At 39.4% G+C, this 14,131-nt stretch overlaps 1 protein-coding gene across 1 annotated transcript in view; it reads right to left on the reverse strand.

Annotated features, from left to right (window-relative positions):
* Positions 1–10,928, reverse strand: part of HSD17B3 (hydroxysteroid 17-beta dehydrogenase 3) — a 33,000-nt gene extending 22,072 nt beyond the window's left edge. The window contains exons 1-2 of the mRNA XM_030567312.1: positions 10,775–10,928; positions 4,747–4,793 (exon numbers count right to left, since the gene is read on the reverse strand). Of these exons, the coding sequence (XP_030423172.1) occupies positions 4,747–4,793; positions 10,775–10,928 (201 nt within the window). The remainder of the gene's footprint in view (positions 1–4,746; positions 4,794–10,774) is intronic.
* Positions 10,929–14,131: the final 3,203 nt, after the last annotated feature.

The following is a 14,131-nucleotide window of genomic DNA, read 5'->3' on the forward strand; positions in this document are numbered from 1 at the left end:
ACACTGAAAAGGCATTCATTTCTGTAACTGACTCCCTGCAATGCTTTTCCCCCTAAATCTATTTGAAGGAAACAGTTTGTCCCATTGAGCTTCCCTGAAACAATGAAAAGAATGTTAAAAAATAAGGACCTTTGTTTAAAAATTCACTACATCGAGAGTATGAGGGGGAGATTGTCCGCTAAATGTATTGGAAACAACCATTTGCATTTTCAGCACAAAGCCCATTCTCACAGTTCTGAGCTTCTGAAGACTCTTACATAATTGTCCGGTATTACAAAGAGACAGGCAAACACTTAGACACTGTGGCGTTTTGAAAGCTCTCTTTAAGGGCTGCATTTGAAGTATTCAGGAAGAGAACGCTAATTGTCTGCGTACTGGCAAATTTCCCTTTGTCCATATTAAGCTTGACTCAAGCTGTTTCCAATCCATTTGGAAGGCAACGGAGACATGGTCGCTGTTTCCATGGTCACTCATTCCAAGTTGAATTTGGGGACCATTTAGATGGGGTTGTTAAGCATTCAGATCCATGCTGGTAATATAAATATCATCATCAAAAATTGAGCTATTTTTCTGAGCTTCTGTTTTGATAAATGCATTTCACTGATTTTTATTGCAGTTTGTTGAAAAAAGTAAATGATAATGATTTTCATTACTAAGACCTTGCATGCCAAATTTCAGCCACGAATAAATGTTTATGGCCAGCTAATAAATCCTAATAAACAGTGATCATTATGGAAGAGTGAGCGTCATTTTAGCTTCTCTATAGCAGACTGGAAATGTGATGTGATGATGGCCAATTTTTAATGCAAAAGACAGTTGGAAAATATCACTCTACTTGGGCTTGTATACTATGACCTTGTCTGTACTAAGAAAATTCATTTGTAATCACTCATGTTTAAAGGCCAAGTCGCGTTTAACATTCTGTTAGTAAAAACATCTTTGTTAAAATACTTTCTAAGACAATGCAGTTTCCTAATACAGACAAGGCCTGTGATGCAGGTAGAAAATAGAATTCCCCACTGCAGATGAGAGCAAGCCCCAGCTCCCAGCATTATGCAACATAAACTTCTTTGTATTAGGAAATCCTGACTCCCAGTGGCAAAGGATTTAAATGCTCATGAACTTCTGAGATTCCTAAAAGGCAAAATCATCATTACTACTTCCAGCAGTGACAAATGTCTAAGCATGTTGAAACAGCTTAATAGAAGGCTTAGGCAGGCATTGTAGTGTGCAAGGAAAGGCTTTCACACACATCAAACGAGTAAAAGACACTATGCCTTATAGTGCATTTTTGCAGCTTAGAGAATAAGCCAAGTTTTCAAATAGCTAGAGTTACATGCAAAACTGCACAGATTTTGGGCCTCATTTGTGCATTCTATTACCGCAGTTGCACACACAAACTGGCGATCCTCAGACCAGATCATAATGAACTTAAAATTGCAGGATTATGATTTATGGAAAAGTTGTTCTAGATTTCTAGAGATTTGTAAAAGCTATTAGATTTTTTTTTCTCTAAGATCTATACAGTGGGATTTTTGGCAGGACTGGCATCCCCACTCATTTTTTTTCTTTTAATTTCTCGCAGTTCAAACCCGTGAGACCTGTCTGAGTCAAATCTCTCAACAATTATGTGGCTCAGAGGAAGTAGGATAGGAGAGAAGGATTGCAGAAATGAAGCTCACCAAAAGGAGAAATGGATTCTGCAAAACTGCTTAAAAATGTTTCCTCTGGTGCTGCTGCTACAATAAACCTAAAATATTTGTGTCTGCAGAAGGATTTAATGGGAGACTCCTGCAACACAGTAAAATAATGAATCAACTGGAATAAGGCAACTCAAGCCATAATTAATTTTCTCCAGATTGTAAATAACATGCTAAGTTTTAACAAATCACACAAAGGGTTTCCTAAGCACCAAAGCTTATATTATATGAAATGCCTTGCTCTCAGAAATGATCTAATGAAACCTTGATTTAAGCAAATCAACCTTAAATGTTTAAAGATATGAAGCTATTAATAAACAAGGAAAGTTATTGCCAAAAATTGTCCAGTTCAGCTGAGCCAGTGACATCCAGAGACCTGTGCTTTCACTACAGCTCAGCAAGTTCAGGGTGTTTAGAAATGCTGAGCCACAAACCTTACATAAATATGAGTCTTCATATTAGTTGAGCAAAGTAGAGGTGCTCAGCCAGTAATACTCACAGAAGTCTGTCTCTTGACATCATTCCAGGAAGACAGAAGTGTCAAGCCTATAAATTGCCAAAGGCCAGTGCATTGACATGCTAAAAATGCAGTGGGTGACTTCATAGAGGCCTAAGACTTGACATAATCCCAGCAAGCTGTGGCTGCTCAGCCAGTAATTCTCACAGAGACCTGTGCCTTGAGATCAGTTTAGCAAGTCTGAAGCACTGAGCCCTATGCCTTGACATCAGCCCCAGGTGCTAAAGGTCCAGAACCAGAGGACCTCACAGAAATCTGTTCATGAAATCAGCCAGCAAGCTAGAGCCTAGTAACCTCAGAGCGATCTCTGCCTTGATATCAGACTAGCCAGCTTGAGGAACTGAGCCAGTATTGTCACAGAGGCCTGTTCCTTAGCATCAGCCCAAGAAGCTGGAAATGCTGATCCAGAGACCTCACGGGAGCCTGGATTTTCACATCAGCCCAATACGCTAGAGTGCTCATCCAGTGGTCTCACAGAGGCCTGAACTTTAATACAAATCCAGAAAACTATAAGTGCTGAGTCAATTGCTTCCACAAGCCCTGTGACATTAGCAAGCTATAACTGTCATGCCAGTAATACTATGCCTTTACATCAACCCAGAAAATTAGATATGCTGAGCCAGGAACCCTCACAGGGGCCGTCCCTTGTCATCACACCTGCAGAGATCTATCCTCTGTTATAAACCAATAAGTGCAGAAGTGTTGAGCCAATACCCATATAAAGGCCTTTTGGCTTCAACCTAGCAAACTAGAGGTGCTGAGGAGGAGACATTAGTGAGACCTGTGCCTTCGCATCGGCCCAGAGAACATGAGGCACAGAGTCAGTAACCTCAGAGGGGCTTATACTTCAATATCAGTATAGTAAGGCAGAGGACACACGCCAGAAACTTCAAAGGGTCAGAGATATTTAACCAGTAGCCTCATAAAATCCTGTGCCTGCCAAATGAAGATGCTGAGCAGTGAGCTCACAGAGGCCTGTGCCTGGCATCTGCCCTGTAGATTAGCTGAGCACAGTTTAAATCAATAAGGCTACTTGTGGAGTCGGTCCTATTCAGCATAAAGAGAGATGGTGGAATCTGACTCTTACTCGTACTACAAAAGCCAAAATAATTAACAAATGCTCCACAGTAACTGGTCGGTAACAGTCAAATTTTCCAAAAGTGCACTCAATGTATTCTACTCCTCCCCAGTAACACAAAGCAGCCATAAATATGTTTTAAATGTCCCATTAAGCCAAGTTTACAGTTGCTTTGCATTTCTCAAATAGCACAAAGCAGCCAGTGTGCAATGAGTCTGACCCATAACATTTGCAAGTGCACCTCTCTATGCATGCAAATCCCACATGTGTGTGTGCAACACAGCATTTGTAACAACACATTGGTTAAATGTCATTCAAACACTCACTTATATGAACAGTTCCTCAAGTTCCACTTGTAGTTATCGCAGTCATAAATGTGGTTGTGATGCAGTTGGGCATGCATGCTAATTCCCTCTATTCTGCACATTTTTCCCCAGCTGATCCCCTCCCCACACCTGCCCATTCACTGAGAACTGGACCAAAGACAAGGGAAGGAGGAATGCCACAGAGAACGAAACTGACCCACTCTTCTGCATGGGAAGGCTGTGATCTGGGAGGCTGTTTTGGACACAAACATTAATAATTAATGTTAAATTATAAATACTAGGCACTTTTGTTTATGCTTTATATGTTCAAACAAAATACAATACTGACAACCCCAAATGTTCAAAATCATGCGTCAGACCCTTAATGTCATAAGATAGGCTTTAAAAATTTTTTTTAATGTTTTTTTATGCCTTCTGTTTTTTGTGCCATCAGATAACATTTTCAAACTTTTCTCTGCAACTATGAGGGCTAGAAAAAAAAATTCAATTAAAACTGAGATTCTGTCATAAATATTTATTTCCAAGAACAGGGGTATTAAGTAACTGAGCATGAAACTTTGCAACAAAATTGGCAATGCTATTAAATACTCACCCCTGTGAGGTAGCTATTATTATCCCAGTATTAAAACTGGGGAAATTGAGGCAAAAAGGTTAAGGCCAACACTTTCAAATTTGTGTTTAAGGTTAGGCACCCAAGTTTGAAATACTTGGCATTAGTGACTTCCTCAAAACAAAACAGCAGGTTAATTGAGAATGGAACCCAGGTCAATAGATTTTCCAGTCCCAAACTTAATCTATTAGACTATCCTGTCTCTTAAAGTGTATACTACATTATTACAGAATGCATGAAATCTTTAGGATCACTCAGTACTTCCCAGTGATTTTCTTGGCACTATGGAAGCAGCTGGGGCTATTTAATATCATTCTTCTAATTCTGAAAGTGAATGTCATATCACTAAGTGATAACATGAGTTATGCACATACACAAAACAAAGATTAGGTCCTTAAGCATGTATAATATTCTTAACTGTAGAATCAGTTTACTAAGTTGCAAAGAATGTTGGAAGGGAAGAAATTTACCATTCACCAATATTTCCACTTTGATTTTATAGGTGCTTATCTTACCTCCATGGAATATGCTTTTCCAATTCCATCTCCTGCTCCTGTGACCACTAGGGGAAAAAAAATAAATTTATAATCTTCTTTTGTTCGTCCTTTCATTATTCAATCTTCATGCTTCAGAATTTCCTAAACACTAGTATCCAGTGCTCAAAGGGCTGGACTAAAAGTGCAAACTTTAGTATCTTTTTAGTTTTTTTTCCACAGAATCTGCTTCCACTAATCAGTGATTAAATGCATTGTACAGAAAGTATGGCTTTTACTTCCCCTTAAAGTGCAAGCAGAACAATAATTTGTACCAATGGTGTTTCATTCTAGATATTTCATTTATTGGCATTGTGACTTTTTCAACTAAATATAATTATCACCTATTTACCTCTTTTCAATTTCAAGGTATTTTAATAACATTGACTAATTAATCCTTATAGCAACCCTCTTAGGTACAGTTAGATCAGTATTATCCCCATTATAGATAGAGAAACTGAGTCAGAGACAAGTCAACTACCAAATGCCTTTGGTTAGGAAGAAATTTCCTGTGTAGGCATGTTGTGGCATAACTGTCCATTATGCTGCCTTTGCATTTTTCCTGAAGTATCGGAGACAGGTTACCAAACCAAACCGATGGACTCAATTCATTTCTGCAAAAGAATTTGACCAAAATGTTCTAATCTCTCAGGAAGAGATTTTTTCAGTGGCACAAAGGGGCAGTTAGGAGCACAACCTGATTGAAAGTCATGGGAGGTGGATCTCTTGAAAATTCCAGCCTTACTCCATGGTTAAGTACCTACCATGAATACCACCAGCCTGGAGGAGTCTTCAGGTGACCTATAAAAATGCCACAGAGTTTCCTCCTCGCACCAACTAGTAGCAAAACCAAAAGGTGCAATGAATGAATCTGGTCCTGCCAGTCTCCACTTCTCCCACGCCTAGACATAGCCAGAGCTGGGTAGCACGCCAGGTCCTTTGCCTCTTCCCCATTCTACATGGCTCAGACCAGCCTACAGGTATGTTTACACTGCAATAAAACATCCTGTAGTTAGCCTGGGTCAGCTGACTCAGACTCAGGCTGTGGGCTATAAAATTGCACTGCAGCAGTTTAGACACTGGCACATCTCACCTTGCAGGGTCTCAGAGCCCAGGCTCCAGCTTGAGCCTGAATGACTGCAGCACAATTTTATAGCCCTGCAACCTGGGCCAGCTGACCCAGGCCGGCCATGGGTTATTCATTGCAGTGTAGACAATACCTTGCCTAGGTGGCCTGTAAATCACAGTAGCAGGTGTAGTTTCCCCAGTCTCCAGCTAGCGCAGAGAATGCAGGGAGTGAATCCAGGCCTGCCAGTCCCCACTATTCCCACAGCCCAGTGAGGATCTACTGTTGTCATGGACCACCCCTCTTGCACTATCACATTCACTCTGCTCATGGACCTCACCTCTGAGCACCAGGAACCTTTCCATCCATACGCCTGTTCCTCATCCCCGTCTCCCTGTCCCTCTCTTTTTGACTCCCTGTTCCCTTCAGTCTCTCCTCCATGCTCCTTTGCTCTGGCAAATCCTTCCCCACCAGTCCAGTCCCATCTAGTCCACTTCTACCCCACCAAACCTTAAAATAGAATATCTTAATTTTTTAGATAATGTTTAAAGATGCTACGATCTCCAAGCAGAACATAGACAGACCACAACCAAAGCAAATTTGCCACTATGTACCATGTGCCACCCTTCTCCCTCCACTCTCCTACCCATTCTCTTCAATTTTGTTTTTACACATCCCATCATCTCTTCATTTGGCTTAAAATATCGTTGGGGTGGGGACCCAGCAACTAGAATGCTTTGAGTGCCATATAAACAATCTGACCATAGGGAACAAACTGAATAATTCCCAGGTAGCCTCAAGAAGTCTTCATAATAAATGGAATGAAATGGGCAATATGAGCATTAAAGAATTTTGTTTCATGAGAGTCTCTGGAAAATATGGATTTGGGTAGTCTGAATTATGAGAGAGAGTTTTTAATGTCAAGATTAGTTGTTAATATATACATCACTCCCTTTTTTCATGTGGAGCCAGTAGCCCTTCAACAAAACAAGCCAGGATTGGTTAGGTTTCCCAGTAGACCAATAATTAAAAAGCAGTAGTCTTTTGGGCAAAGCAGCAGACTTGACAGGTCTAGATCTGCCAATTTTAATTCTAGTGCCTTAGAATATCCTGTTTCATGTGATGCAATGAACTGCTTAAATAAACCAACCTCAATCCTGAGCCCATTGACTTAAATGGGGTCAGGATTTCAACCAGAGAATTTCCACTTAATGAAAACCACTCCCCACAGAGAGAGTCAGTGCTAGACTTGTGCCCCCACTGAAGTCCCACTTCATTCTTCAATGTAGGATTTATGGGTTATTTCAGTGGTTCCTGGGCATTGTGCTGGCCTTCTGAACAGGGGTGGATGCCCCGATCAGTAACAAAATGTAACATGTACAATGAGATGTGATCTACTCCCATTAGAGCAAATGAGACCTGGATCTTGAGACTGCAATCTGGAGGGGAAAGTGTTTACACTAAAATTGGCATTTGATGCTGATGATGGCATCTTGCTATTAAGTGACCTCATCTGCGACACTCGCAATACAGGAATTCAGAAACGGCAATAAATCCTCAATCCTCATAGACTCTCATAGACTCCAGGACTGGAAGGACCTCGAGAGGTCATCGAGTCCAGTCCCCTGCCCTCATGGCACGACCAAATACTGTCTAGAACATCCCTGATAGACATTTATCTAACCTACTCTTAAATATCTCCAGAGATGAAGATTCCACAACCTTCCTAGGCAATTTATTCCAGTGTTTAATTACCCTGACAGTTAGGAACTTTTTCCTAATGTCCAACCTAAATCTCCCTTGCTGCAGTTTAAGCCCATTGATTCTTGTTCTATCATTAGAGGCTAAGGTGAACAAGTTTTCTCCCTCCTCCTGATGACACCCTTTTAGATACCTGAAAACTGCTATCATGTCCCCTCTCAGTCTTCTCTTTTCCAAACTAAATAAACCCAATTCTTTCAGCCTTCCTTCATAGGTAATGTTCTCAAGACCTTTAATCATTCTTGTTGCTCTTCTCTGGACCCTCTTCAATTTCTCCACATCTTTCTTGAAATGCGGTGCCCACAACTGGACACAATACTCCAGTTGAGGCCTAACCAGCACAGAGTAGAGCAGAAGAATGACTTCTCGTGTCTTGTTTACAACACACCTGTTAATGCATCCCAGAATCACGTTTGCTTTTTTTGCAACAGTATCACACTGTTGACTCATATTTAGCTTGTGGTCCACTATGACCCCTAGATCTCTTTCTGCCATACTCCTTCCTAGACAGTCTCTTCCCATTCTGTATGTGTGAAACTGAGTGTTCCTTCCTAAGTGGCGCACTCTGCATTTGTCTTTATCGAACTTCATCCGGTTTACCTCAGACCATTTCCCCAATTTGTCCAGATCAGTTTGAATTTTGACCCTGTCCTCCAAAGCAGTTGCAATCCCTCCCAGTTTGGTATTGTCTGCAAACTTAATAAGTGTACTTTCTATGCCAACATCTAAGTCGTTGATGAAGATATTGAACAGAGCCGGTCCCAAAACAGATCCCTGCGGAACCCCACTTGTTATACCTTTCCAGCAGGATTGGGAGCCATTAATAACTACTCTCTGAGTATGGTTATCCAGCCAGTTATGCACCCACCTTATAGTAGTCCCATCTAAATTGTATTTGCCTAGTTTATCGATAAGGATATCACGCGAGACCGTTTCAAATGCCTTACTAAAGTCTAGGTATACCACATCCACCGCTTCTCCCTTATCCGCAAGGCTCGTTATACTATCAAAGAAAGCTATCAGATTGGTTTGACACAATTTGTTCTTTACAAATCCATGCTGGCTATTCCCTATCACCTTACCACCTTCCAAGTGTTTGCAGATTATTTCTTTAATTACTTGCTCCATTATCTTCCCTGGCACAGAAGTTAAACTAACTGGTCTGTAGTTTCCTGGGTTGTTTTTATTTCCCTCTTGATAGATGGGTACTATATTTGCCCTTTTCCAGTCTTCTGGAATCTCTCCCATCTCCCGGAATCTCTCCCGTCTCCCATGACTTTCCAAAGATAATAGCTAGAGGCTCAGATACCTCCTCTATTAACTCCTTGAGTATTCTAAGATGCAATCATCAGGCCCTGGTGACTTGCAGGCATCTAACTTTTCTAAGTGATTTTTAACTTGCTCTTTTTTTAATTTTCCCCTTCCCATAAGCACTCACTTTGTTAGACTTTCCTTCAGACTTCTCATTGAAGACCGAAACAAAGAAGTCATTAAACATCTCTGCCATTTCCAAGTTTCCGGTTATTGTGGGTACGTCTACACTACAGGATAAATTCGAATTAGCTTAAACCGATTTTATAAAACAGGTATTATAAAGTCGATTTTGCACGTCCACACTAGGCACATTAATTCGGTGGTGTGCGTCCGTGATCCGAGGCTAGCATCGATTTCTGGAGCGGTGCACTCTGGGTAGCTACTGTAAAATAATGAGGCCAATAACATTGATTTGCGTTCACACTAACCCTAAATCGATATAGTAATATCGATTTTAGCGTTACTCCTCTCGTTTTGTAGGAGTACAGAAATTGATTTAAAGAGCCCTTTAAATCGATATAAAGAGCAGTGTAGTGTGGACGGGTGCAGGTTAAATCGATTTAATGCTGTTAAAATTGGTTTAACAGCGTAGTGTGGACCAGGCCTGTTTCTCCCTCCTCACCGAACAGTGGGCCTACCCTGTCCTTGGTCTTCCTCTTGCTTCTAATGTATTGATAAAAAGTCTTCTTGTTTCCCTTTATTCCCATAGCTAGTTTGAGCTCATTTTGTGCCTTTGCCTTTCTAATCTTGCCCCTGCATTCCTGTGTTGTTTGCCTATATTCATCCTTTGTAATCTGACCTATTTTTATTTTGTAGATCATGCAAGATCTCGTGGTTAAGCCAAGGTGGTCTTTTGCCACATTTTCTATCTTTCCTACCCATCGGAATAGCTTGCTTTTGGGCCCTTAATAGTGTCTCTTTGAAAAACTGCCAACTCTCCTCAGCTGTTTTTCCCTTAGTCTTGATTCCCATGGAACCTTACTTATCAGCTCTCTGAGCTTACCAAAATCCTCCTTCCTGAAATCCATTGTCTCTATTTTGCTGTACTCCCTTCTACCCTCCCTTAGAATTGCAAACTCTATGATTTCACGATCACTTTCACCCAAGCTTCCTTCTACTTTCAAATTCTCAATGAGTTCCTCCCTATTTGTTAAAATCAAGTCTAGAACAGCTTCCCCCCTAGTAGCTTTTTCAGCTTTCTGAAATAAAAAATTGTCTGCAATGCAGTCCAGGAACTTCAGCAGGAATCCTGCTTAATGCTAGTAGTTTAACAATCCTAAAAGAACAATCTCTCAGCATTCAATATCAAGAAAATGTTCTATTTTTAAATACCAATATTCTTCTTTTGAGGACATGCGGTACCTTTCAAATGGAGCAGCCAAGTTTTGAGTCTACTGTAAATGTGGATGTTAATTAGATTACTATTGACAGGTAGCCACTCCAGGCAAATTACACTGGAACCAAGTTACCACACACATAGGAAACAAGCTTCCGAGGATGGGGGCAGATGCTAATGGTAAATTAGTTGCTTCATAAATGCTATATCAGAAAACTAAAGCACTTCCAGCAGAGAAATGGTGATAGAACTGGGATGTGTGCAGTATAGGGAAGGATGAGGAAGGAGTTAAATTCCATACATATGTATTTAAAAAAAGAACATATCGTGTTTTATAACCATTCTGATTATTTTCTTGTATTCCCAAGTACACTGAAATTTCTGGTTCATAAACATTAAAATCAGTGGAACCCCCCCAGCAAAAGTTACAAGTTTAGTTCTTAAACAGGTTAGGGAGAGAACCACTCATGATAAATAACACAGAAATTCATCACTCAATTATAGCAGTAAAAATGTGAAGAAAATTCCATTACCTGCCCATTCTCCCATTGACTGAAAGAAAGAGTGAGGCAAAGCATTCCATACATATGGGAAAAAATACTTCAAAAATCTAATGCATTTCACCAGAGTTAACAGACAAATTAGACCCCCAAAAAGAGTGAGCAGCTGCTTTTGGAATTCTCCCATGGTGAACAGATCCAGTGAGCTTGGATGAAATACCGACACTATCTTCCCATTAACTGCCTCCTAGCGCACTGCTATTCTCTGAGCATTGGCAGAGAAGTGTACAGTCTAATCAAATCCACTGGGTCATGTGATTTCTTTTTTCCTCACTGAGTGCCAAGGGTTTAGATTAAAGTAACGTCCCTATATTACACTCAGATTGGTAAATTACTGGAAAAGATAAAACCAAACTAGGATTTCTAATACCTGGTTTTAGACAAGATTCCTTTTTTGGGAAAACATCCAGGAACAAAAAAGAAGTTTCATAGAGACTAGAGATGGGCCTAACCCAAAACCCTGGATGAGAACACCTCCAAAATTGGGGGACATTCACATCACACATTTTGCTGCTGGACAAACTAAAATCTTCATTGCAGACACCTCAAAACTTTGGGCATGTTCATGTTGAATTAGGATCCTACTCTGTGGCCTGGACTCATCTCTAAATTCCCAGACAAAAACCTCTATGTTAAATTGCTTTTGATGTTGAGAGTATATATCAGTAATTTAAGGATAAGAAATAAACAAGAAAGTTGTAATTATCCCAAGAAGAATCACTAGTAACATAGAAAATGCAGGGTTAAGTTTAAACTTATTATAAAGCCAAACATGTTAAGGTATGGAAATACACACTTAAGGCACTCGGGCAACCTTAACACTCCTCTGTAGCAACAATATGAAGGGAAAAGAAATGAAAAAACAATCTTTAAATGTCAGTTTCATCTAATCTGGGACCAGAAACACCAAACTGCATTCATCATATGCTTATTACAGGGCAGAATAAAGGTTGTTTATGTACCTGAACTATGCATTTACATATTTTAACTTGTATGGATTACGTTCAAATTTAAAAACTCTTTTAGCCAAATAATCTATGACTGGAATCCTGGTGTATAGTTCCCCTCACACTGCTGACTCACTTCTGCCAAGACAATTGCAGTAAAGGTGATGACTGGTTGATCACAATGGTCCTACTGTAGGTGCTATTAGTTTCTAATTAAAACAATAACAATAATTAATAATTTCACTTAATTGCAACCTGATTTCTTCAAAGGTAAACTGTGCATGAGATTCCAGCGAGTTTTACCTAAATGGAAAGTTTGAAGTGTTTGATATTTGTGTTATTCCATTATTAAAATCATTCTCAAAAACAAACTCAGTGCTACATTTCTTAAAGTACTCCTTTTTTAACTAATTGTAACTCAAAATTATTAAAAAATACTTGCAATTTCTCTGGAAATTCATTATGTACTCAGAGTGCTGTAAGTTTGGGGAGGATACAGTGATCTTCATACGTAACAAGGAGGCTGAATTCTTTAAGTCAAAATCTCAGTACAACTTTTACTTTGGAGTTGCCATTAGAACATCCATAACAACAACAAAAAACTTTATCAAGACCATCTCCCTACCAAAACAGATTGTTTTCTACACTATATTCAAGTACAGAAAAAGGTTGTTACAAGTAGGAGGGAGAAGAATTGTTCTTCTTAACCTCTGAGGACAGGACAAGAAGCAATGGGCTTAAATTACAGCAAGGGAGGTTTAGGTTGGACATTAGGAAAAAGTTTCTAACTGTCAGGGTGGTTAAGCACTGGAATAAATTTCACAGGGAGGTTGTTGAACCTCCATCATTGGAGATTTTTAAGAGCAGGTTGGACAAACAGCTGCCAGGGATGGTCTAGATAATACTTAGTCCCGCCATGAGTTTAGGGGACTGGACTAGATGACCTTTTGAGGTCCCTTGATTCCATGATATTCTAATGAGATGCAGTATTTTCTAGCTGTCAGATCTGGACCATGAGCCTCAGAACTCTTAGGGTCTATTCCAGCTCTGCCAATGACTGAAAGTGACATTGGGGATTTTCCTTTTCTGGGACTCAGTTTACAACAACTGTTTACAGATTGCACTGTCAGAAAGTGTCTCCTGATATTCAGAATCAGTTTTCCTTATTTTACTCTTATCCAATTACTGCTAATACTATGATAATCAATTCTTATCCATCCTTGATCTTTACAGCCTATAAATATTTGTACAATTATAATATCTTAATCCAGTCACTGCTTATCCAAGCTCTGTGTACAGAATCATTCCCTACAGTTACCTAAACATGTGGCCTGATTTTCAGAAGTGATAAGCATACAGCAGTTCCCATTAAAGTCAAAGGGAGCTACTAGCTGTTCAGCACTCTGGAAAAATCAGGCCATTTGTTTAGGTACCTAAATATGGACTTAGAAGCCTAAAATTGGGCACCTGTTTAAAAAATCTTGGCCTGTCCACAAAAAGAGAAAGATTGGAGCAGTGAGTTCTACGAGTTTACAAAACACCTTAACACTTGGTTAAAACAACCTAAGAGTTTGTATAAAACTAAGAGTAGGGTTATCTACTGGTGTATGGCAAGAGGCATTAGAAGTAGCTTTGATTTAGTAAATGGATACTTTGGGGTGAGGTAGGTGAGGTATGTAAAGTTACCAATATCTGTCAAAATAATTCTGAATTTAATTATCATTTCAATAATTCAATACGTGTTTAAATTTCTAACTTAAGAACTACATTTGGTTGAACAGTCCCTGACATTCCTGTAGCTTTCACTGACCTAAAATTAGACTGGCAAATGGATAAGCACTAGAACTAGGGATCAAAATTTTCTATATGGAAAGAAAATAGTAGATTATTGTTGGCCATTGTGTGATTAGATTTTGGATTTGATATGTTCTTGAGAAATTTTGACATCCTACATTAAGTTCATCCACATAAACTCTACAGACATTACCACAGAATCACCTATTTTATTGTCTGAACTTAATGATCTTTTACATCTACTTTGATTAATAAAACATACATATGTATAAGATTTGTACTTCAGTTAAGCAACCCAAAATTCAAAGACTTCATCAGAAGCCTGGTATGCATAATTGGCTAATTGAAATTACTTCAACTATGATTATGTTGTTTTTTTACTGTAATGCATTTGATCTAGGGTTCACTTGTGATTTAGAAGTATCAGTCCTCTGCACCCAATAATAAAAATACAAAAATAGTAACAATAATTGCATTGCTTTATTTACAAGCATACAGCAAACAAGATTGCAGAATTAAGCTACATACCAAGTTGAACATGAAAAGAAACTCACAAGGAAAACAATTAAGTGTGCCTCATTTCAGTAGG

This window comes from Gopherus evgoodei, chromosome 6, assembly GCF_007399415.2.
Source record: "Gopherus evgoodei ecotype Sinaloan lineage chromosome 6, rGopEvg1_v1.p, whole genome shotgun sequence".
Taxonomy (NCBI): domain Eukaryota; kingdom Metazoa; phylum Chordata; order Testudines; family Testudinidae; genus Gopherus; species Gopherus evgoodei.